This window comes from Phaenicophaeus curvirostris, chromosome 28 (genome assembly GCF_032191515.1).
Source record: "Phaenicophaeus curvirostris isolate KB17595 chromosome 28, BPBGC_Pcur_1.0, whole genome shotgun sequence".
NCBI classification, from domain to species: domain Eukaryota; kingdom Metazoa; phylum Chordata; class Aves; order Cuculiformes; family Cuculidae; genus Phaenicophaeus; species Phaenicophaeus curvirostris.
This window is the reverse complement of record NC_091419.1, coordinates 3,710,789-3,733,738: the sequence shown is the minus strand read 5'-3', so window position 1 is coordinate 3,733,738 and position 22,950 is coordinate 3,710,789. Positions and strand designations below refer to the sequence as shown.

The window sequence follows — 22,950 nt, the reverse complement described above, 5'->3', positions numbered from 1 at the left end:
CAAAACCTCTGCCAGCGCGGATCATCGCGGCTGTGCAGGAACCGGACCGAAGGGCTGGAGTTTGGAAGGGGAAAGGGCTGCGATGCTGTAAGAGCATCTGGGAGGGTTCCACCTCTGTGCTGCCAAAGGGTCAGAGCTCAGCCGTCCTGCACAGAACCCCCCAAGGATGCTCCGAGCCCAGGGTTGAGGGTGTTGGGCTCCCTGCGAGGGCAGAGCTGCAGCCCACGCTGTGCCCGCTGCTGACAGGGAGCAAAAAAACATCGTCATATCCTTAATCACCAGCACTGCTGAGGAGAGGAACAGGGGCCAGGCTGGGGGAGCTGGTGAGGAGGAGGAAGGAGTCCAGAAGAGGAGGAAGGATTCCTGCGGGAGCACGGGAAGGGGCTCTCCGTCGCCACAACCCTGTCTCACAGAATCATGGAATCACTAAGTTGGAAAAGACCCACCGGATCATCGAGTCCAACCGTTCCCATCAATCAGTAACCCACGTCCCTCAGCACCTCGTCCACCCGTCCCTTAAACCCCTCCAGGGAAGGGGACTCAACCCCCTCCCTGGGCAGCCTCGGACAGGGACCAATGACCCTTTCCATGAAAAATTTCCTCCTAATGTCCAGCCTGAACCTCCCCTGGTGGAGCTTGAGGCCATTCCCTCTCCTCCTGTCCCCTGTCACCTGGGAGAAGAGCCCAGCTCCCTCCTCTCCACAAACTTCTCTCAGGGAGTTGCAGAGAGCAATGAGGTCTCCCCTCAGCCTCCTCTTCTCCAGGCTAAACACCCCCAGCTCTCTCAGACGCTCCTCTTCTTCTCCAGCCCCCTCACCAGCTTCGTTGCTCTTCTCTGGACTCACTCCAGAGCCTCAGCATCCTTCTTGTGGTGAGGGGCCCAGAACTGACCCCAGGATTCCAGGAGCTGTCTCCCCAGTGCCGAGTCCAGAGGGAGAAGAACCTCCCTGGACCTCCAAAACGCTTTGAGCCCCTGCAAGTCTCAGAATGGAGCATCCAGAAGAGCAGTCGTTGCTTCATCACCCAGTCCAGGGTCTCAGCTCTGCTCTCCCACCCTTCCACAGCACAGGGAAGATAACAGAGCTGGAGACATGCTGCAGCCGCAACAATAAAAACCAAAGGGACCATCTCAGGGAAACCAAGAAGCTGGGTCACCACCTGCATCTGTTTTAGAAATTACTTTATTGCACTAAAAAGGGGAAGTCATCTGTAAACAAACATTCCATTCAGGTATTAATATATATATATATATAATAATTTTTTTCACTCCAAAAATGCATCATTAAATCCAGCCACAGAAATATCAGAGCAGGAACAGTAGAAAAGAGCTAGAAGAGAAGATCCCCACCAGGGCCAGCCCCAACCCAAGGAGCATCCCAGGGTCCTTCTCTCAACATCCCCCCCCCTCCCCAAACCCAAAGGCACACAGCTTTGCCATGGGGGATGCTTCACCCCCGCCAAATTTCTCATAGAGCACCAAAATCTTTGCTCAGCTCCTCTTCTCCCTCCCCTCCACCCCTAGTGATGCCTGGGTCCCACCAGCCCCTTGCAGGTGCAGCATCCCTGGGGATCACAGCAGCCTGGAGGATGCGGCACCCTGGATGGAGGCATCCTGGAGACCGCAGCATCCCTAGGGGGGACCACAGCATCCCTAGAGGGGACCGCAGCATCCCTGGAGGGGACCACAGCATCCCCAGGGGGACCGCAGTACCCCCAGGGGGACCGCAGCATCCCTAGAGGGGACCACAGCATCCCTAGGGGGGACCACAGCATCCCTAGAGGGGACCGCAGCATCCCTGGAGGGGACCACAGCATCCCCAGGGGGACCGCAGTACCCCCAGGGGGACTGCAGCATCCCTAGGGGGGACCGCAGCATCCCTGGAGGGGACCACAGCATCCCTAGGGGGTCCACAGCACCCTTGGAGGGGACCGCAGCATCCCTAGGGGCGACCACAGCATCCCTAGGGGGGTACCGCATCATCCTTGGGGGGTACTGCAGCATCCCTAGGGAGGAATGCAGCATCCCTAGGGGGGACTGCAGCATCCCTTGGGGGGACCAGAGCATCCCTAGGGGGGACCAGAGCATCCCTGGCAAACAGTGCATGGTGCTGTCAGGCAGCAGCCAGCCAGGCAAGGTCCCCATCCTGCCCTGGGTTTACTCAGGAGCAAGGCTTTTGCCCCCAGCCCAAAGACGTGGCCCCTCTCCCCATCCCACCCTCCCCAGAACCCCCCAGGATGAGCCAGGGCGCTGGGGGAGCCGGGAGGTTCCCCCTCGATGGGAGCAGTGGGAAGCCTCAGGTGGGAAATCCTCCCACGAAGGAAGGAACGTGTCTGCTCCTTACGTCCTGCACGGTTTGTTTTCAGACACAAGCTCAACAAAACAGCCACGATCACCCCAAATCCCCCCGACATGCAAAACACGGCGCTATCGGAACCATGCCTCGAGTACCTGAAACGTATTTACAGACAGAAGTAAAACACGCTGGGAAAGATCAGCCTCGGATATAAATAGCCAACACTGAGATCTGCCATCTGCTGCGAAGGACAAGGAAGGAACATCAACTGCCACCGACAGAGGTTAACACAGAGGGACACGTGTGTGCGTGTGTGTCCACGCGTGCTGCAACAGGCGGGGAGAGGAGCTCCGCGGACCCGGCTCCCTTCCCCAGCAACATGCAGAGCCCGATGCAATGGGGAACACCACACCAAGCAACAACAAGGCTTTATCCACCCACCGCAACGCCCTGGCTGGCACCTCCCCAGCTCCCAGTGCCTCCAGTCCATCAACTGGGGCAGCGGGGATGGATGGAGCTTTGAAGGGAAACCACAGAGCGAGGCCAGCGGCTTCAGAGTCCCGCTGGGTTTCATCCCTTCAACCAAGCAGGTGCTGCTCACAAGCCCTCCAGCCCCTCAAGGTGCCAGCGGGGTAGAGGGAGCCTCAGCCTGTCCCCATGCCCTGGGGACATCCCCAGTGCCAGCCAGGCCACCAGCACTCCAGGAGGGCTACTTGGCTTTTGTCAGCAAGCACGTCGCTGAGACACGAGCCGGGAGCATCCGTGTGCCCAGGGTGAGGGATGCCAGGTACCCCCAGGTCCCCCCATGGCATCTCCCTCCCACGGGCAGGGGATGGGCACGGGCAGCTCCTGGATTGGGGCAAATCCAAAGCCTCCGAGGCTCATAGAGCCGTTTCCCACAGGGGGTCGGCAGGGACACAGGCAGGGAGGGAGCCTCAGGAGGCTGGAGGTGTCAGATGGAGCTGACTTGCAGTCCCGCAGGGCTGGGAAGAGTCCAGGAAGGCTCAAAACCCACAAACCTGACTCATCCCCCGGGGTCATCTCCCTCTTGGGTCACCTCTACGGTATTTTTTCTGCAGCTTCTAACACTGGAAACTTATCTTTTGAATTAAAGCTGAGATCGATGCTGTCACCCAACTCCAGCCACCAGGACTTAGAGAGGTGGCAATAAGTATGCCCTGGAGATCTACCCACCCCCAACCTTCATGCTGGAGACCACAGGCACCCGGGAGGTGTGCAAGAGCCCAGAAGGTGCCATCCATCCTTCCCAGTGGAGACAGGACCGGTGGCTCCCTGCTTCATAGAATCATAGAATAGAATCATAGAATCACCAGGTTGGAAAAGACCCATCTGATCATCAAGTCCAACCATTCCTATCAAACACTAAACCATGTCCCTCAGCACCTCGTTGACCCATCCCTTAAACCCCTCCAGGGAAGGTGACTGAACCCCCTCCCTGGGCAGCCTCTGCCAGGGACCAATCACCCGTTCTGTGAAATATTTCTTACTGATGTCCAGCCTGAACCTCCCCTGGTGGAGCTTGAGGCCATTCCCTCTCGTCCTGTCCCCTGTCCCCTGGGAGAAGAGCCCAGCTCCCTCCTCTCCACAACCTCCTTTCAGGGAGTTGGAGAGAGCAATGAGACGCAGCCCCAGGAGGGAGCAGGGAGGGAGCAGATGGGGGGCAGTTCCCTGTCCCACCACAGTCGGGCTGGCGTGGGCAGAGCCCCGTGGCAGCATCGACCCTAGAGACTCCACCACGGCCCCATCCCTCCTCCAAGCGGCCCTTCCAACCCCTCCTGCAGCGAGGCTGGGGGCCAGGGCCACCAGCCCCACATCCCCCCAGCCCCACGGGCAGGCAGGTCCCTGTGGGGCTGGCAGTGAGAACCTACAGGCAGGACAGGAGGGCGGTGAGCGGCAGCTCCTTCTCCCCCAGCAGCGTGTCCCGCTTAAGGCTGCTGCCCTTGTTGACCACCTTGAGCTTGAGGGACATCTTCCTGGCGTGGCCGAGGCCCAGCCCGTCGAAGAAGAAGTCCTCGTTGAAGACGGGGTTGCGGCTGTTCTTGACGATGGTGCTGCGCTGCTTCTGCAGCTTCCCGGGGTTGAGGCACAGCGAGACACAGCAGTTGATGCTGCGCGGGTCGACGAGGACGTCGTAGAGATCCTCGGCCGAGATGAGCCGCACGCGCAGCCGCGCGTTGGAAGGGTCGTACTCAGCGGACAACCTCAGGCTCCCACCCCGGCTGAGCCTCAGGCTGTGCTCCCGATCCCGGCTCGCGGGCAGGTCCAGGGGCAGCAGGGCACTCGGGGGGTGCCCCCCGGCCGGGGCGCTACGGGAACGTCGCTGAGCGCTGGGGCTGGTGTCGGCCGAGCTGTCGTCGGTGGAGAGCGAGCTGTTGCGAGCGACCGACTGCTTCAGCTTGATGACCTTGGACTGGCTCTCCTGGCTGAAGATCTTCAGCAGGGAGACGGAGCGGGACAGCAGCGGCGAGCCGAAGGGCGACGACTCGGCCGAGGAGCACGTGTCGCTCTCGCCGCCGCTGAAGTAGCGGCCGGGGTGCATGAGGGCTGCGCCCAAGTCAACGGGCGTGCGGGGTCTGCTCTCCCCGTTGAGCTTGGCTCGGCGCTGGGCGCCGGGCGAGGTGGCCGGCGAGGGGCAGAGGCTGCTGTGCTCGCTGTGGAAAAGCGACTCTTTGCGTCGCGTGTGGGGGCTCTCCACCAGCGTGGCGAAGCCGTAGGACGTTTGAGCTTTGGGCACGTAGGGCAGCGACATCGCCGTCTGCGCCTGCGGGTCGGCGTTGGTGCCGAAGCCGCCCTCCGCCGTCCAGTCCTCGGCGCTCTCGATCTGGATGATGTGCCGGCCGGCAGCCCGCGCCCGGGGTCGGCTGGATGGCCGGGGGCTGCGAGGGGCTTTACGTCCAGCCAGGTCCTGCTCTGAGGCTGAGGGACCCAAGGCGGGCGCCGCGGGGGTCTCGGGACCCTCAGCCTCAGCGGGCGCCGCGCTCAGCTTGGGGGGGATGAAGAAGTCGGGGATCTTGTCCGGGGTGAGGACGTTGCTGTAGCGGGAGCCTCGCGGGGACTCCTCAGCGCCCCGAGAGCCACCGTTCTCTGCCACGCCACGAAGCCGCTCCAGGAGCCACATGGTGCCACCAGGGTGGGGCTGGAAGAGACCGAGGGGCAACGATGGCACCGGGGACTGGGGCTGTGCGACCAGTGGCACCAGGAGATGGGGACCCACCAGCCCAGGAATGGGGACAAGGATGGGAGGGAAGCGGCTACACTGGGGGACATGGGGACCCACCAGCCCAGGGGAAAAGGGACAAGGATGGGAGGGAAGAGGTTGAACAGTGGGACAAGGAGACAAGGATGGGAAGAAACCGGTGACATCAAGGGACACGGGCACCCACCAGCCCGGAGGAAAAGGGACAAGGATGGGAGGAAACCAGTCACACAGACGGACATGGGGATCATCCAGCCTGAGGGAAATGGGACAAGAATGAGAGGGAAGAGATTGTGCTGTAGGACAAGGATAGGAAGAAACCAGTCACACCGAAGGACACGGGGACCCACCAGCCCAGGAATGGGGACAAGGATGGGAGGGAGCCAGTTGCGCTGTGGGACAAGGAGACAAGGATAAGAAGAAATTGGTCACATCGAGGGACACGGGGACCCTCCAGCCCAGGGGAAAGGGGACAAGGATGGGAGGGAACCAGTTGTGCTGTGGGACAAGGGTGGGAAGAAACTGGTCACATCGAGGGACACAGGGATCCACCAGCTTGGAGGAAAGGGGACAAGGATGGGAGGGAAGTGGTTGTGCTGTGGGACAAGGAGACAAGGATGGGAAGAAACTGGTGACACCAAGGGACATGGGGACCCGCCAGCCTGGGGAAAAAGGGACATGGATGGGAAGAAACCAGTCACACCGAGGGACACAGGAACGTGCCAGCCCAGGGCAAAGGGGACAAGGATGGGAGGAAACCGGTCACATTGAGGGACATGGGGACCCACCAGCCCAGGGGAAAGGGGACAAAGATGGGAGGGACGTGGTTGTGCTGTGGGACAAGGAGACAAGGATGGGAGAGGGGTCAGAGACAAGAATGAGAGGGAAGCGGCCGCGCCGAGGGCCACAGGGAGCAGGATGGGAGGAAAACAGCGGAGCCGAGGCTCGCGGGGATCTGCCAGCGAGGGGGGGACGGGGAGGAACCGGCCGCACCGAGGGGCACCAGGACTGAAGGAATGGGAAGGGAGAGGGAGGGGAGGAGAGAGGAGAACAGGGTGGGAGAATGGGACGGGAGGGGAGAACTGGTTGCGCTGTGGGACAAAGAGACAAGGATGGGAAGAAACCGGTCGCACCGAGGGACATGGGGACCCACCAGCCCAGGGGAAAAGGGACAAGGATGGGAGAACGGGATGGGATGGGATGGGATGGGAGAGGGGGACGGGATGGGATGGGAAAACAGGACGGGATGGGGTGGGATGGGAGAGGGGGACGGGACGGGACGGGACGGGACGGGACGGGACGGGACGGGATGGGATGGGATGGGATGGGATGGGATGGGAGAGAGGGTTGGGAAGGGAGAACAGGACAGGATGGGAGGGGAAAGCGGGTAGGGAGAGGATGGGATGGGATGGGATGGGATGGGATGGGATGGGATGGGATGGGATGGGATGGGATGGGATGGGATGGGATGGGAGAGGGGGACAGGATGGGATGGGAGAGAGGGTTGGGATGGGAGAACGGGACAGGATGGGAGGGGAAAGGGGGTAGGGAGAGGATGGGATGGGGTGGGGTGGGATGGGATGGGATGGGATGGGAGAGGGGGACAGGATGGGATGGGAAAACGGGACGGGATGGGGTGGGGTGGGAGAGGGGGACGGGATGGGATGGGAGAGAGGGTTGGGATGGGAGAATGGGACAGGATGGGAGGGGAAAGGGGGTAGGGAGAGGATGGGATGGGATGGGATGGGATGGGATGGGATGGGATGGGATGGGATGGGATGGGATGGGATGGGATGGGATGGGAGAACGGGATGGGAGGGAAGGAAGGCGATGGGTCGGGAGGAGCCGCGACGGGAGCGGGGTGGGTCGCGACGGGACGAACCCGGAGCCGCCGCAGCCGGAGCGGAGCCGCCGCCGCCGCAGCCCGGGCGGGGCGGGCTCCGCTTTTATAGGGCGGTAGCGGCGGCCCCGCTCCTTCCCCGGCGCCGCCGTCATCCGAGCGCCGCGCCCCCGCATCCCCCCGCGCCGCCCCGGGGGGATGATGCTCGGGGTTGGGTTGGGGGGGGGGGGGGTAGGACCAGGGGCACCCGGGGGGACCCGCAGGAGGCTGCGATGGGACAGGGACTGCGGGGTCCTGGGCTGGGACAGGGGGGCAGCACCAGCCGGGTCCCCCAAAAACGCATCCCCCCACTCCCGAGGGCTGAGGATGGCACGATGAAGCGGTGCCACCCCCCCCCTCCATCACCCTGGGAGGATCCCACTCTCCCCTCCGAGCTCTTGAGCTCATCAAAGCGCTGAACAAAGCCAACAGCACTCCAAGGCGGCTTGGAGCTCGAGGACCCGCTGAGTGCATGAAGTGGTTGGATATCGCGGCTGGAGGAGAGGGGGGAGGCGGTGACAGATGTCACACAGCTCTCCGGCTCCTGGCCGGGACAGGATGAGGCCCAGGAGGTGCTGGGAGCAAAACATCAAGAGGATCTGGAGCATCCCTGCAGGCCCCGGTGCTGGGAGGGAGGCTGGAGACTCTCAGACCAAGGTGAGCAACCCCAGCACTACGTGGATTTACAGCCTTGGGGACAGGGATGCGAGGAGCAGGATGAGCAGGGGACCAGCTGCTCCTCTCTGGTGGCACAAACATGGGGACCAGCACGAATAGGGGGACCTGCAGCAGTTCCCCCCTAGTGACACAAACAGGGGACCAGCAGCAATTCCTCCCTGGTGGCACAAACAGGGGGACCAGCACGAATAGGGGCACCAGCAGCAGTTCCCCCTAGTGACACAAATAGGGGGACCAGCAGCTCTTCCTCCCTGGTGGCACAAACAGGGGGACCAGCATGAATAGGGGGACCAGCAGCAGTTCCCCTCTGGTGGCACAAACAGGGGGACCAGCAGCAATTCCTCCCTGGTGGCACAAACAGGGGGACCAGCACGAATAGGGGCACCAGCAGCAGTTCCCCCTAGTGACACAAATAGGGGGACCAGCAGCTCTTCCTCCCTGGTGGCACAAACAGGGGGACCAGCATGAATAGGGGGACCAGCAGCAGTTCCCCTCTGGTGGCACAAACAGGGGGACCAGCAGCAATTCCTCTCTGGTGGCACAAACAGAGGGACCAGCAGCAATTCCTCCCTGGTGGCACAAACAGGGGGACCAGCAGCAATTCCTCCCTGGTGGCACAAACAGGGGGACCAGCAGCAATTCCTCCCTGGTGGCACAAACATGAGGACCAGCATGAACAGGGGGACCAGCAACAGTTCCCCTCTAGTGACACAAACAGGGGGACCAGCAGCTCTTCCTCCACGGCTGCTGCCCTGTGGATGCTGTCAGGCTGCAGGGAAGGCACCGTTGCCATCCCACAGCAGAGAAGGGCTGGGAATAATGCCCAGGAAGGGCCTCCTGGCATGGCGAGCTCCTTCAGCAGGGGCTGCTGCAGCCCAGCAGTGAGTGTGAGAGGTGAGAAATCTCAGCTCGCTCTGCATCCTGATTCTAAGCTGATAAAAAGACACAGCCAGCTGCGTGGAGCCAGACCAAGGGCCGGCAGGCAGCTCTGCCAGCGCCTGGGAGATGTTTTGGGGGAGAAGGTCTGGGGGTACAACCCTCCTCCCTCTGCAGGGCACTGAGTCCTGGGTCCTGCGGGAGGGGAAGAGGATAGATCATGGAATCACAGAATGCTTTGGGTTGGAAGGGAGCTTTACAGCTCATCCAGTCCAACCCCCCTACAAGAGCAGAGAGATCTTCAACCAGATCAGGTTGCTCACAGCCCCATCCAACCTGACCTTGAGTGTTTCCAAGGATGGAGCCTTCAGTGCCTCCCTGGGCAACCGATTCCTGTCTTTCACCACCTTCCATGTAAAAAATCTCTTCCTTCTCTCCAGTCTAAATCTCCCCTCCCTTAGTTTAAAACCGTGGAGCCTGGGAGAGGAGTTCGGGGCTCCCGGGAAGAGGAGGCTGGTGAACAAAAGGGCTGATGTTTGCCTTTCCTCCACCGTGCCCAACGGTTGGTAAACAAGGTGCAGAAATGGTTGAGTTCCCTTGAGATAACAAAGAGCGCTGGAGCTGGGCCAGCCCTGCCCGCCGTGCCTCTGGGGCACAGAGAGGAGCAGAGCTCGGAGCTGCCTGTGCTGAGTTTGTGTGGCCTCAGCTCCGGGCAGGCCTTCTAGGTTTGAAAAAAAAGAGGAGCTGGGGTGGTTGGACAGAGATGCCCCAGTGAGAGGATAGGCAGGACGGATCCCACACTTGCATCTCCAGCATCTCCCCTGAAAGACTTGGGGGTGTTGGTTGACAGTGACTGAACATAAGCCAGCAGTGGCCCAGGTGGCCAAGAAGGCCAATGGCATCTTGGCTTGGATCAGAAACGGCGTGGCCAGCAGGGCCAGGGAGGTTCTTCTCCCTCTGGACTCGGCACTGGGGAGACCGCTCCTCGAATCCTGGGGTCAGTTCTGGGCCCCTCACCACAAGAAGGATGTTGAGGCTCTGGAGCGAGTCCAGAGAAGAGCAACGAAGCTGGGGAAGGGGCTGGAGAAGAAGAGGAGCAGCTGAGAGAGCTGGGGGTGTTTAGCCTGGAGAAGAGGAGGCTGAGGGGAGACCTCATTGCTCTCTCCAACTCCCTGAAAGGAGGTTGTGGAGAGGAGGGAGCTGGGCTCTTCTCCCAAGGGACAGGGGACAGGACGAGAGGGAATGGCCTCAAGCTCCACCAGGGGAGGGTCAGGCTGGACATTAGGAGGAAATTTTTCATGGAAAGGGTCATTGGGCAGGGGCAGAGGCTGCCCAGGGAGGGGGTTGAGTCACCGTCCCTGGAGGGGTTTAAGGGACGGGTGGACGAGGTGCTGAGGGACATGGGTTAGTGATTGATGGGAATGGTTGAACTCGATGATCTGGTGGGTCTCTTCCAACCTGGTTACTCTATGATTCTATGATTCTCCAGGACATGGGCTGTGCTTGGGACATCCCTTCCCAGCAGCACAGGCAGAGACCACAGCCGGGGCTGCCAGACCCAGACTGGAACCAGGCAGAGAACAAACATTCACAAAGCCAGCACAAAACAAGGTTTTCCTGGCCTCCAAAACAGATTCCGTGCCCTCGCTCGGCACCCAGCAGGTTGGAACTGGGAGCAGTGCCTTTCCCCACCTGCCTCCCCCTCATCCAGGGCTCTCCCCACATCAGGATGCCAGCAAGGGGCAGCTTGAGGTTCCAGAGCCGCGTCCCCAGGCAGCGTGATGGGAAGCCAGGCAAGAGCTGGGCAAGACGGATGGATGAGGGTCCCTCTTGCTGGCCTGGAGGCTGCTGGAGGCACACGATGTGTGGCAAGGTCTGGGCACAGCACTGGGGCAAGAGATGTGGGGCTGGGCATGCTGGTGGGGATGGGGATGGGGACAGTGGCAGGGCTGGGGATGGGGATGGGGACACTGGCAGGACTGGGGATGCTGGTGGGGATGGGGATGGACACTGGTGGGGCTGGGGATGGGGCTGGAGATGCTGGCAGAGCTGGGATACTGGTGGTGCTGGGGACACTGCCAGGACTGGGGACGCGGCTGGTGACGCTGGCAGCATGCTACCACCTGCTGGAAGCTGGGAAGAGAGAACCCTGTAAGGGGAAGGGGCTGGCATCAGGACCCCAAAACCCATCCAGTTCCACCCACGGGCAGGGACACCTCCCACTGGATCAGGGGCTCCAAGCCCCATCCAACCTGGCCTTGAACCTCCAGGGATGGGGCAGCCACCACTGCTCTGGGTAACCAGGGCCAGGACCTCCACACCTTTACAGCAGAACAATTCTTCCTCAGCTCTAATCCCAATCTCCTCTCTTTTATCATCAACCTCAATGCCTGCAGCCCCCTCCTCCCTTGCCCTTCCTTGCCCAGTGAGGACCAGTCCAGAGTGGAGTCACACTGGGGACGCAGAGCACGTGGAAAGAAATCCAGTTTCAGATGGGAGCGCTCCCTGGTGCTCTGACTGCATTATTCACGTCCATCCTTAACTCAATAAAGCCCTCAGATGTGTTTTAATTGTTTTTAGCTTCCAGCTCGCTGCCTCTGGGCTCCCAGTCCCTGCCCACACCTCCCACTGGATCAGGGGCTCCGAGCCCCATCCAACCTACCCTTCAACACCTCCAGGGATGGGGCAGCCACCATGTCCCTGGGCAACCTGTTCCAGGGCCTCCCCACCCTCATGATGAAGAAATTCCTCCTTATGTCCAGTCTAGACCTGCCCCTCTCCAGTTTATCCCCATTGCCCCTCATCCTGCCACCACAAGCCTTTGTGAACAGCCCCTCCTCAGCTTTCTCGTAGCCCCTTCAGGTACTGGAAGGTTGTCTGAGCTCTCGCTGCCTTTTTCTGCCTCTGCTATTGAGGGAACGGTGCGATCACCTTTGCGGATGCATTACTACATGGCAAAAAATAGCAGCTGAGAGAGAAACACCGCATCCCCGGAGATATTCAACCATCAATGGAAAATTACACGTGTGGTGCTGGGCTTTTTTTAGGGGCTGATTTTATCCATTGACTCAGCGTCCTCGCTCCCCACGGCAGGTGCTGGTGGCCCAGGGGCGAGCAGAAGGGACCTAATCATAGAACAGCCTGAGCTGGAAGGGACCCACAAGGCTCATCGAGTCCAGCTCCTGTCCCTGCACAGGACACCCCAACATCCACACTGTGGGGCTGAGGGAGATGGCCAAATGCTTCTGGAATATTGTCAGGCTTGGGGCTGTGGCTGCTTCCCTGGGGAGCCGTTCCAGTGCTCCACTGTCCTCTGAGTGAAGAACCTCTTCCTAATGTCCAACCTAACCCTGCTCTGGTGCATCTTCTGCCATTCCCTGAGGTCCAGAGAGAAAAGCTCAGCACCTGCTCCTTCCCCACTTATGAGGAAGCTACAGGCTGTGATGAGGTCCCCCCTCAGCCTCCTCTTCTCCAGGCTGAACAGACCCAGCAACTTTAGCTGCTCCTTACATGGCTTCCCCTCTAAACCCTTCCACCAACTCCCTCTGGACGCTCTCCAGTAGCTTTAGATCCTTCCAACGCCACAGCCCCCAAAACTACACCCAGTGTAGCGGAGAGGTGTCCTTGCCCATGGCAGCAGGTTGGAACTGGATAGACTTTGAGGTCCCTTCCAACTCAAACCAAGCCCTGGGTGCTGCAGCTCCCACCAGAGCTGGAGGGACGAGGAGGGGGTGACCCATGCTCAGAAGGAGGACAAGGTAACCTCAGGGGCAGAGATAAGCGTGACCAGCCACGATGGAGACGGCTGCCACCACCACCATGAGATCTACCAGACGCTGGTGGTGATGGAGATGACCTCAAGCTCCCCCAAGGGAGGTTTAGGCTGAACATCAGGAAAAAAAATTTTCATGGAAAGGGTCATTGGTCCCTGGCAGAGGCTGCCCAGGGAGGGGGTTGAGTCCCCCTCCCTGGAGGGGTTTAAGGGACGGGTGGACGAGGCGCTGAGGGACATGGTTTAGTGTTTGATAGGAATGGTTGGACTCGATGATCTGGTGGGTCTCTTCCAACCTGGTGATTCTATGATTCTATGCCATCCCAGCACCCTCGGCAGCTCCATTGAGCCCCCAGGCACAGGAGCTGGCAGCAAAAGCCTCACTCCAGTGCCATGACCAGGGGTGACACGAACAACTCAGGCACCTTCCTCCTTTCCAAGTTTAATTAGAAACGTATTCCAAACCACAAACCCACCCCCAGAGCCAGACATGCTGGAGAAGGGGACGTGTAAGCTGTAAAAACCTGCTGAAGCCCCGAGCCGGCCGGGGAGGGGGGTCCCGGGGCTGGGGGAGACCTTTCCTCCTGGCAGCCCTGGCCTCACGAGCCGATGCCGGTCACTCATCCCTGCCCTGCGCCTTCCCTGCAGCAGCTTCATCCTGGCTCCAGCCCAGGGAGGGCTGCGGGGGCTTGGGGACCGCTGGAAGCCTCACATGGCAGCCGCTCCTGGGGAGAATCCAGCTGGAAACGTGGAAGCAACAGGGACATCCAGCAGCACCGGCCTCCCAAGAGACCTTTGTGGCCAGCAGAGCCAAGGCAGGAGGTGAAGGTCCTGCTGACAGGGGCCCCACGGATGGGGAGGTGTGTCCCCAGATATCGGAAGGGAACGGGGACCCTACAGTGATGCCCACCCAGGTCCCCTCCCATCGCTGGGGTGAGCTGGGGGGCAGCCGAGGGCTGGAGCGGGCAGTGCTGATGGGTTCAAACCCCATCACTCTTGGTGAGGCCACCCACCCTCTTCCCAGCAGCATTTTGCTTCCACGTACAGAATAAACATCATGTCCAGCAGGGCAAGGGACCCCTCATGGAAGATGGAAGGCAGCGGTGAGGGGTTCCCCTGGGCTAGAAACCATGAGGCCCCGCTGAGAAAGGGGATGAGGAACCCTGGGGCAGCTTTGCTTCCCCCTGAGGCCAGCGACAACTGGAAAAGGGGAGCACGGAGGGGTCCCCAGCTATACCCAAGGGCTGGGGCGAGCCTGGCACCAGGGAAGCGGGTTTGGGGGGGCTCACGTACCCCCCTGGCATCACTGCTTCCTCCGGACAACCTGGCGGAGATGCAGCTCGCTCTCTGCGGCCACAATGGGCTGCTCGTTCTGCCGGTGGTGGCTGATGAGGTGGCTGATGCTCTCAAACAGCACGTCCTTGGTCCTTACCTGCGGGATCAGGGGGGGCACGGCGGTCCTGAATCCAAGAGGAGCTGCCTCCTTGTGGGGTCTCCATGCAACCTGCCAACATCTGCCCCCTCCCACCCAGCTGCCCACCCTGCCCTTACCACTCCCTCGGGGTCCACCAGCAGCAGATGCTTGGGTTGCCCGCTGTGCATGCCGGTCAGCACGTACTGCCCGGGGTTGGTGAGGCTGTCCCGCACCAAGAAGTCCCCATCCATCTGCAGGAGCCTCTCGGCATCCCTGCGGCTCATCTTCCCGTGGTACCACGGCTCCCGCTTGAGCTGCTCCTCCGTGGGGGCGATGGGGGCTTTCCGCGTCGGGGGGCTCGGCCACTGGTCCTCGATGGAGAGGTTGGTGCCACTCCCCGCGATGCACTCATGGAGCTTCAGAGCATCCTCGAAAGGCCCTGCGGAAGCCAGGGACAAGGAGGGGACACATCCCTGGGGCGTGACGCAGGGCTAGAGGGTGGCAGTGGGACTCGCGGTGATGGGCAGACCCTGCTGTGCCACGGCCACCCCTATGCCCAAGGCACAGAGGGGACAGTGCCCCCTGCACCGGCACAGCTGCCCCCTCCACGGGGTGAGGCTGGGCTGGAATAGGTGCCCCAAGCCTGTCCCTGCAACCCCCAGCAAGAGTTGGTGAGGATGGGATCCCAATTCCAGTGTCCCTGCATGATGCTGCGGGCACCACATCTGCAGCACACCCCAGCCCGGTGGCTTACTCATATCAAAAAGGTCCTTTTTGGGGCTCTCCTCTGGTGCCCCACGAGCCATGGCCTCCGGTTCCCAGGTGTCCAGGCTCTGTGTGTTCACGTACATGTGCTCCTCGTAGTCCCGCGGTCCCAGGGGGTGGCCGTCCGCCTGCAGGTACCCGTCGCAGGACTGGCCTGCAAGGACCGGGCATCACCGCCAGCCCGAGCAGGGCAGAGCCGCGGGGACCCTGGTTACGGTCCCCAGGGCCCCCTGGTCATGGTTCTTGGGGACCCTTGGTCACAGTCCCCAAGTTCTCCTGGTCACAGTCCCTGGAGTCCCCTAGTCATGGTCCCCAGGATCCCCTGGTCTTGGTCCTTGGGAACCCTTGGTCACAGTCCCCAGGATCTCCTGGTCAGAGTCCCCATGGACCCCTGGTCACAGAACCTGGGAACCCCTGGTCTCTGGGAACCCTTGGTCACAGTCCCCAGGGTCTCCTGGTCACAGTCCCCATGGACCCTTGATCACAGACCCTGGGGACCCTTGGCCACAGTCCCCCATGTGTCCCCGCAGCAGTACCCACCCTGGCTCTCCAGGTCCCACGGTGGCCCCAGCTGGCTGCTCTGGTCTCTCCTGGCTGCAAACCCCCCCTGGGGAGAGGAGACAGCGAGGGTGTTGGCGGAGGGGACCTTTCTGGGACCCCCATGGTGGGGTGGGCAGCAGCCCTGGGGGCCTCACCTGGCTGGGGGGGCCAGAGCCTGAGGGCTGAGTGTGGATGTGGCCGTGGCGGAGGCGCGAGTCGATGAGCCCCCCCGGGGGGGGCTCCTTCCCTGGGATGCTGTTGTAGTAATCGTGCTCGGCCACCTCCTCGTCCTCCCCCCACGCCGATTCCTCCGCACCCAGCGTCCTGCGGTGGGGACGGGAGAGCTGGGGACCCCAACCCAGCTCAGACCCCTCCCCGTGCCCAACAGGGGTGGTGCGGAGGGCAGTGGGGGTGGAACCCCCGTGGTTCTACCTGTCTGGGGGTGCCACCACCTTGGGAGGGCTGTGCAGGTATTGCTTGAAGCGCAGCTCAAAGGCCTGTCCCACCGTGCTGATGACGCTCTGCGCCAGCCCCTCGCAGCACTCCAGGATGTGACAGGCTGCAGAGACAGACAGACGGACAGCTTGAGCGCTCCCACCACGCTCCAGGACCACCCTGAGCCATGAGGGATCCCCTCCTCCAGCCCTCATCCCTCCCATTCCACACGGCGCGGGGGCCAGCGTCACCTCTTTGGTTGATGGGGTCCTTGGCGACGTAGGCGACGTAGTCCATGGTGTCCTAGGGGCACAGGGGGGGCTCAGGGCCCGCGTCTCGCTGCTGTGCTGGGGGCACTGGGGTGAGGGGACGGGCTTGGCCCCAGCCCCACATCCAGCCCTCGAGCCAGGCTGCCCCACAGCTCAGCTCCCAGCAGCTTCCTCGTCCCCGCTGTCCCCAAGGGGTGCGCGTGCCTCACCGTGTCTCCACCAGAGGCGAAGGAGATGGATTGCATGTGGTGGTTGGCGATGATCTAGGAGGGGGGGGCACATGGTCCACAAGGGGGGTTAGCCACCAGCCCCCTGGGTTTGCAGCAGGAGGCAGAAGGCTCGGAGGTGGCGGATGACGGGGCCGCGTCCCCGAGAGCGGCTCTCACCTGGCGCGTGGTGGGGATCATGAGGTTCAGCCCATCAATGGAGATGTTGACAGCGATGCTCATGCCAGCGAAGCGGAGGTTGCTCTTGCCCAGGATGGAGAAGAGAGCTTTGTTGGGAGCCTGATGGAGAGGAGAGGAGAGGAGCACGGGGGTGATGCAGCCCCCCCAGGACCAGGTTTCCTGGGGTGAAGGAGGCAGAAGGGTGCCCCAAGACACCCAAAACACATCCCAGCGCCCTGTCCTGCAGTCCTGGCTCACCCGAAGGAGAAGCCCAGGGCAGGATGGAACGGGTGCAAGCTCACCTTCTTCTTCCAGATGCCCTTCACGCCCGGCACTGCCTCGTACAGTCTGTTGATGGCTTCCCTGCAAGCCCCAAGCTGGGTTTTTACTGCGGACCCCTGGCCACCTCCCTTCCCACAGCTCTGGAGGGTCTGGGGGCATCACCCCGCGCAGCCCCGGGCACCGGTGGGATGGCCAGGGCCACCTCCCTTCTCCTCTTGGCATCAATCCCTAGCAGTGCCCTCCATCCACACAGATCCCGCGGGGGCACAGCTCCCCTAAACCCCAGCCCCGCGTGCCCCCCCGAGAGGGCCCTGGGGACAAGGAGCCCCCGGGGTTGTGGGGAGCTCTGGGTGGCACAGGGTGGGGGCAAGTGGGACCGCGGCGTCCGTACCTGGTGACCTGTGTTCGGGTGTTGAAGTCGAGGGACCTCATGGAGCGCAGCACCTCAATGCACCCCATGTACTGCAAGGAGGGGGGGGTGACACGGTCAGAGCAGCCTCTGGCCACCCCCCAGGTGATGGAGAGGAGGGAAGGAGCTGGGGGTCAGCTAGAAGGGCCCCTTCGATGCCGGCTTCACCCCAACACGCAGCATCCTTTCACCTCCACCCCAAAATGCCCCATCGCACACCCAGACCCCGTGCAGAGACCCAACAAACTCGTCTCTGGCTTGTGCCACCCTCGTAGGGGCTGGGGGGACAGAGAAGGTCCAGGGCGCTGGGTCCAGGGCTTGGGGGGACAGAGTGAGTCTGAGGGTGCTGGGTCCCGGTGGATTTGGTGGGTCCAGGGTGGACCCAGGAAGTGCTGGGATGGGGGTTCGGGGGGACTTAGTGGTTCCAGGGGTGCTGGGTCTAGGGAGCAGGGGGATTTAGCAGCCCCAGGGGTGCTGAGTCCAGGATTCAGGGTGCTGAGTCTGGGGTCAGGGAGACTTAGTGGGTCTGGGGGTGTAGAGTCCAGTGTTTGAGGAGACTGGGCACATGTGGGGATACAGGGTCCTGGGGTCGGGGGGATTTAGTGGGTCTGGGGATGCTGAGTCCAGGGTTTGGGGGGACTGAGAGGGCCTGGGGATGTTAGGTCCAGGGTTCAGAGGGACATAATGAGTCTGGGGGTGCTGGGTCGGGTGTTTGGGGGGACTTAGCGAGTCTCGGGGTGCTGGGTCATGAGTTCGGGGGGGACTTAGTGGGTCTGGGGGTGCTGGGCTTTGGATCGGGGGGACTTGCTGAGTCTGAGGGTGCTGGGACTGTGGGCTGGAGGGACTGAGTGGGTCTGGGGGTGCTGGGTCGGGGGCGCGGGGGGACTTAGTTGTTCTGGGGGTGCTGGGCTCTGGATCGGGGTGGACTTAGTGAGTCTGGGGGTGCTGGGACTGTGGGTTGGGGAGACCGAGCAGGTCTGGGGGTGCTGGGTCGGGGGTTTGGGGGGGACTGAGCAGGTTTGAGTGAACTGGGTCGTGGGTTCGGGGGGACTTCGCGGGTCCGGGGGTGCTGGGCTTTGGATCGGGGGCCCTTAATGGGTCCGGGGGTGCTGGGTCGGGGGTTCGGGGGGGGACTCACCCGGACGATGTAGGAGACGCCGGGCCCCAGGACGCGCTCGTCGGGGTGCAGCCACCCCTGGGGCGGCTTGCGGATGAAGCTGCCCTTGCGGCTCCACTCCTCCGCCCCGGTGCCCCGAGCCGCCCGCCCCCCCGCCGCCCCCCCGGGGCCGCTCCCCCCCGGGGCCGCCCCCCGCCGCCCCCCGTTGCCCCCCGGCAGAGCGCAGGGAGCGGCGCAGAGCGGCTCGCAGGCTCCCAGGGCGGCGGCTAAAGCCGAGGGGGGCCCCGGGGCCGCTTCTCCCCCTCCCCGGGCCGGTACCGACAGCTCCCGGGAGGAGCCGCGACCGAGGAACCCGGCGGATCCCGGGAATTTCCATTGCGGCATCCGCGGCAGCAGCGCGCAGAAGGTGGTCCCGGGCTCGGGCTCCTCGCCCGCCGCGGCCACCGGGGCCGGCATGGGGCCGGTCAGCGGCTCGTCTCGGAAGCGATCATACTTGGGCTCCGGGAGCATGCCCGGGGCCGCTCGCCGCCGCCGCCGCCGCCGCCGCCGCCGCTGCCGAGCCGCCCCCCGCCCGCTCCCCCGGGGCCGCGCCGAGCTGATGTCATGGGCCGAGCGCTCCGTGCCCGCCCCGGACAGGCAGCATCCCCGCCCCCCCGGGCCCGAGGCCGCCCCCCCCACTTCCCGGCTGCTAGAGCATCCCCCGCCCCAGCCGGCTGCCAGAGCATCCCCGGCCCCCCGGGCTGCTAGAGCATCATCGGCTCCACCGGCTGCTAGAGCATCCCCCGCCCCACCCGGCTGCCAGAGCATCCCCGGCCCCCCCCGGGCTGCTAGAGCATCATCGGCTCCATCGGCTGCTAGAGCATCCCCGGCCCACCCCGGGCTGCTAGAGCATCATCGGCTCCACCGCCTGCTAGAGCATCATCGGCTCCACCGCCTGCTAGAGCATCCCCCACCCTACCCTCTGCCAGAGCATCCCCGGCCTCCTGGGCTGCTAGAGCATCATCGGCTCCACCGCCTGCTAGAGCATCATCGGCTCCACCGCCTGCTAGAGCATCCCCCACCCTACCCGCTGCCAGAGCATTCTCTGCCCCACCGGCCCCCCAAGCTGCTAGAGCATCGCTGTAGAGTCCAGTGTTTGAGGGGACCGGGCACATGTGGGGATACAGGATGCTAGAGCATCCTCCACCCCACTGCTCCCCTCAGATGCCAGAGCATCCCCGGCGCCCCAGGCTGCTAGAGCATCTCCGGCCCCACCGATCCCCCGGGCTGCAAGAGCATCACGGCCCCCCGAGGCTGCTAGAGCATCTTCACCCCACCGGCCCCCCCTGGCTGCGAGAGCATCCTCCACTCTACCGGCCCCCCCTGGCTGCGAGAGCATCCTCCACTCTACCGGCCCCCCCTGGCTTGCGAGAGCATCCCCCACCCCACCGGCCCCCCAGGACCCACAGCCACCCCAGCATCTCCCAGTGCCCCATCCCTCCCCGTCCCTCCAGCATCCTCTCAAACCCCAGCCCTCCCCCGTCCTCTCAGGCTGTGCTGCCCCCACCACTCCGAGCCTGCAGCCGGGATGCAGGAACCCCAGATCAGGCAAACATGGTCCCCGCATTCGAGGACAGAGGGGAACAAAGCCCAACGGCCTCTTCCCTGCACCCCCCCAATCTCTGTGTGCCCCCCAACCACAGCCCATGGGACAGAGCCACGCTCTGCCCTGCACCCTGGTCCAAACCAGTGTGGTCCCCAGAGCCCCCCAAGTTCGCTTTGGCGCTGTGGGTTCAGCACGATGCCGTGGGGCGAAGGGGCTGGGGGGGAATCGCAGCCCCGTCCCCACTCACACTCTGCAATCAGAAATGGGGGCCAGGCCATCCCCACCCACAACAGGGCCATTTTCTGCTTCTTCCCCATCTCCATCCTCGAGAAGCTCCCACAGGGAGCCCAGTGAGTGTCTTTGCCAGGCTTCGCTGCCCCATTTCTGTGTCCCCCAAGCCCAGGGGTCCTGTTCACTCTGATTCCATCTGCCTCCGCAGCCAGATCTGACTCCTGCTTGTTTCCATCTGCCTGGAGGGCTCAGGCAGCAAAAAGCACCATCATTTTCTTGCTCTTCTGCCAGCAGCTGCAGCAAGCTGGGAAAAAAAAAAACCCCTTAAAGGGATTTTCTGACCTCAATCAAGTAACTCACCCTCCTCCAGCCCTGGGGCTACTGCTTTTTTTCCAGTGGATCAAAGGGCTTGAACCTCCTGTCGAGGTCGGCCTCACAGCATCCCCATAACACCCCCAGAGCGTCCTCGTGGCATCCATCCTCATGTTATCCCCACAACATCCCCACGACATCCCCACAACATCCCCATGACATCCCCCGAGCGTGCACCCTCATGGCACCCATCCCCATGGTGTCCATCCCCATGGCACTTCCAGGCATCCCTCCCCAAGGAATCCCTATGATATATCCCCATGGCATCTATCCTCATATCACCAATCCCCACAGCATCCAGCCCCATGGCATCCAGCCCCACAGCATCCAGCCCCACAAAATCCCCATGGCATCCATTCCCATGATATCCAGCCCCACGGCATCCATCCCCACAGCATCCAGCCCTACGGCATCCAGTCCCACAGCATCCCCATAGCATCCAGCCCCATGGACTCCCCACAGCATCTATTCCCATGGCATCCAGCCCCACGGCATCCCCATAGCATCCATCCCCACAGTATCCATCCCCACAGCATCCACCCCACAGCATCCAGCCCCACAGCATCCACCCCACAGCATCCACTCCCATGCCATCCAGCCCCACAGCAACCAGCCCCACAGCATCCCCATAGCATCCAGCCCCATGGCATCCCCATAGAATCCAGCCCCACAACATCCATCCCCACAGCATCCAGCCCCACGGCATCCAGCCCCACGGCATCCTGATAGCATCCAGCCCCATGGACTCCCCATAGTATCCATCCCCATAGCATCCAGCCCCATGGAATCCCCACAGCATCCAGCCCCACAGCATCCAGCCCCACGGCATCCCCATATCATCCAGCCCCATGGACTCGCCACAGCATCCATCCCCATAGCATCCAGCCCCATGGAATCCCCACAGCATCTATTCCCATGGCATCCAGCCCCATGGAATCCCCATAGCATTCATCCCCACAGCATCCAGCCCCATGGCATCCCCATAGCCTCCAGCCCCATGGAATCCCCACAGCATCTATTCCTACGGCATCCAGCCCCATCGCATCCTCATAGCATCCATCCCCACAGCATCCACTCCATGGAATCCATTCCCTCAGCATCCAGCCCCATAGCATCCAGCCCCATCGAATCCCCACAGCATCCCCATAGCATCCAGCCCCATGGACTCCCCACAGCATCTATGCCCATGGCATCCAGCCCCATGGCATTCTCATAGCACCCATCCCCATATCATCCAGCCCCACTGCATCCACCCCACAGCATCCATTCCCATGCCATCCAGCCCAACAGCAACCAGCCCCACAGCATCCCCATAGCATCCAGCCCCACGGAATCCCCACAGCATCTATTCCCACGGCATCCAGCCCCACGGAATCCCCATAGCATCCATCCCCATAGCATCCAGCCCCACAGCATCCAGCCCCATGGCATCTCCCTAGCATCCAGCCCTATGGAATCCCCACAGTGTCTATTCCCACGGCATCCAGCCCCATGGCATCCCCATAGCATCCATCCCCATAGCATCCATCCCCACAGTACCCAGCCCCACAGCATCCATCCCGATAACATACACCCCACAGCATCCAGCCCCACGGCATCTCCCTAGCATCCATCCCCACGGAATCCCCACAGCACCTGTTCCCATGGCATCCAGCCCCATGGCATCCCCATAGCATCCATCCCCACAGTATCCAGCCCCACAGCATCCGTCCCCATAGCATCCAGCCCCACAGCATCTACCCCATGGCATCCATTCCCTCAGCATCCAGCCCCACAGCATCCAGCCCCACAGCATCAAGCCCCATATCATCCAGCCCCACAGTATCCAGACCCATGGCATCCCCATAGCCTCCAGCCCCATGGAATCCCCACAGCATCTATTCCTACGGCATCCAGCCCCATCGCATCCTCATAGCATCCATCCCCACAGCATCTACCCCATGGCATCCATTCCCTCAGCATCCATCCCCATAGCATCCAGCCCCATCGAATCCCCACAGTATCCAGCCCCACAGCATCCAGCCCCACAGCATCCCCATAGCATCCAGCCCCACAGCATCCAGCCCCACAGCATCCAGCCCCATAGCATCCAGCCCCATGGAATCCCCACAGCATCTATTCCCATGACATCCAGCCCCATGGCATCACCATAGCATCCATCCCCACAGTACCCAGCCCCACAGCATCCAGCCCCATATCATCCAGCCCCACAGCATCCACCCCACAGCATCCATTCCCATGCCATCCAGCCCCACAGCAAGCAGCCCCACAGCATCCCCATAGCATCCAGCCCCATGGAATCCCCATAGCATCCATCCCCATAGCATCCATCCCCACGACACCTCCACAACACCCCCATCACATCCATCCCCACAGCCCCCTGCTCACCACGGGGCCCGGGGAGGGTCGGGACCGGCACAGGGCCGGTG

The 22,950-nt window shown here is 62.5% G+C and overlaps 2 protein-coding genes across 2 annotated transcripts; both read right to left on the bottom strand.

The window, feature by feature from the left end:
* Positions 1–4,179: 4,179 nt before the first annotated feature.
* C2CD4C (C2 calcium dependent domain containing 4C) lies at positions 4,180–5,446 on the bottom strand. The gene has a single exon (XM_069877892.1). It carries the CDS (start codon positions 5,431–5,433, stop codon positions 4,180–4,182), a length of 1,254 nt encoding a protein of 417 aa, XP_069733993.1. The 5' UTR covers positions 5,434–5,446.
* Positions 5,447–13,636: 8,190 nt separating this feature from the next.
* Positions 13,637–18,938, bottom strand: SHC2 (SHC adaptor protein 2). Its single transcript, XM_069878079.1, is given in 13 exon segments — positions 13,637–14,148; positions 14,268–14,569; positions 14,885–15,049; positions 15,436–15,502; positions 15,591–15,759; positions 15,868–15,994; positions 16,122–16,173; positions 16,349–16,402; positions 16,526–16,645; positions 16,828–16,888; positions 17,199–17,269; positions 18,355–18,893; positions 18,896–18,938. Coding segments are annotated over 13 exon segments (1,899 nt in total). The 3' UTR covers positions 13,637–14,019.
* Positions 18,939–22,950: the final 4,012 nt, after the last annotated feature.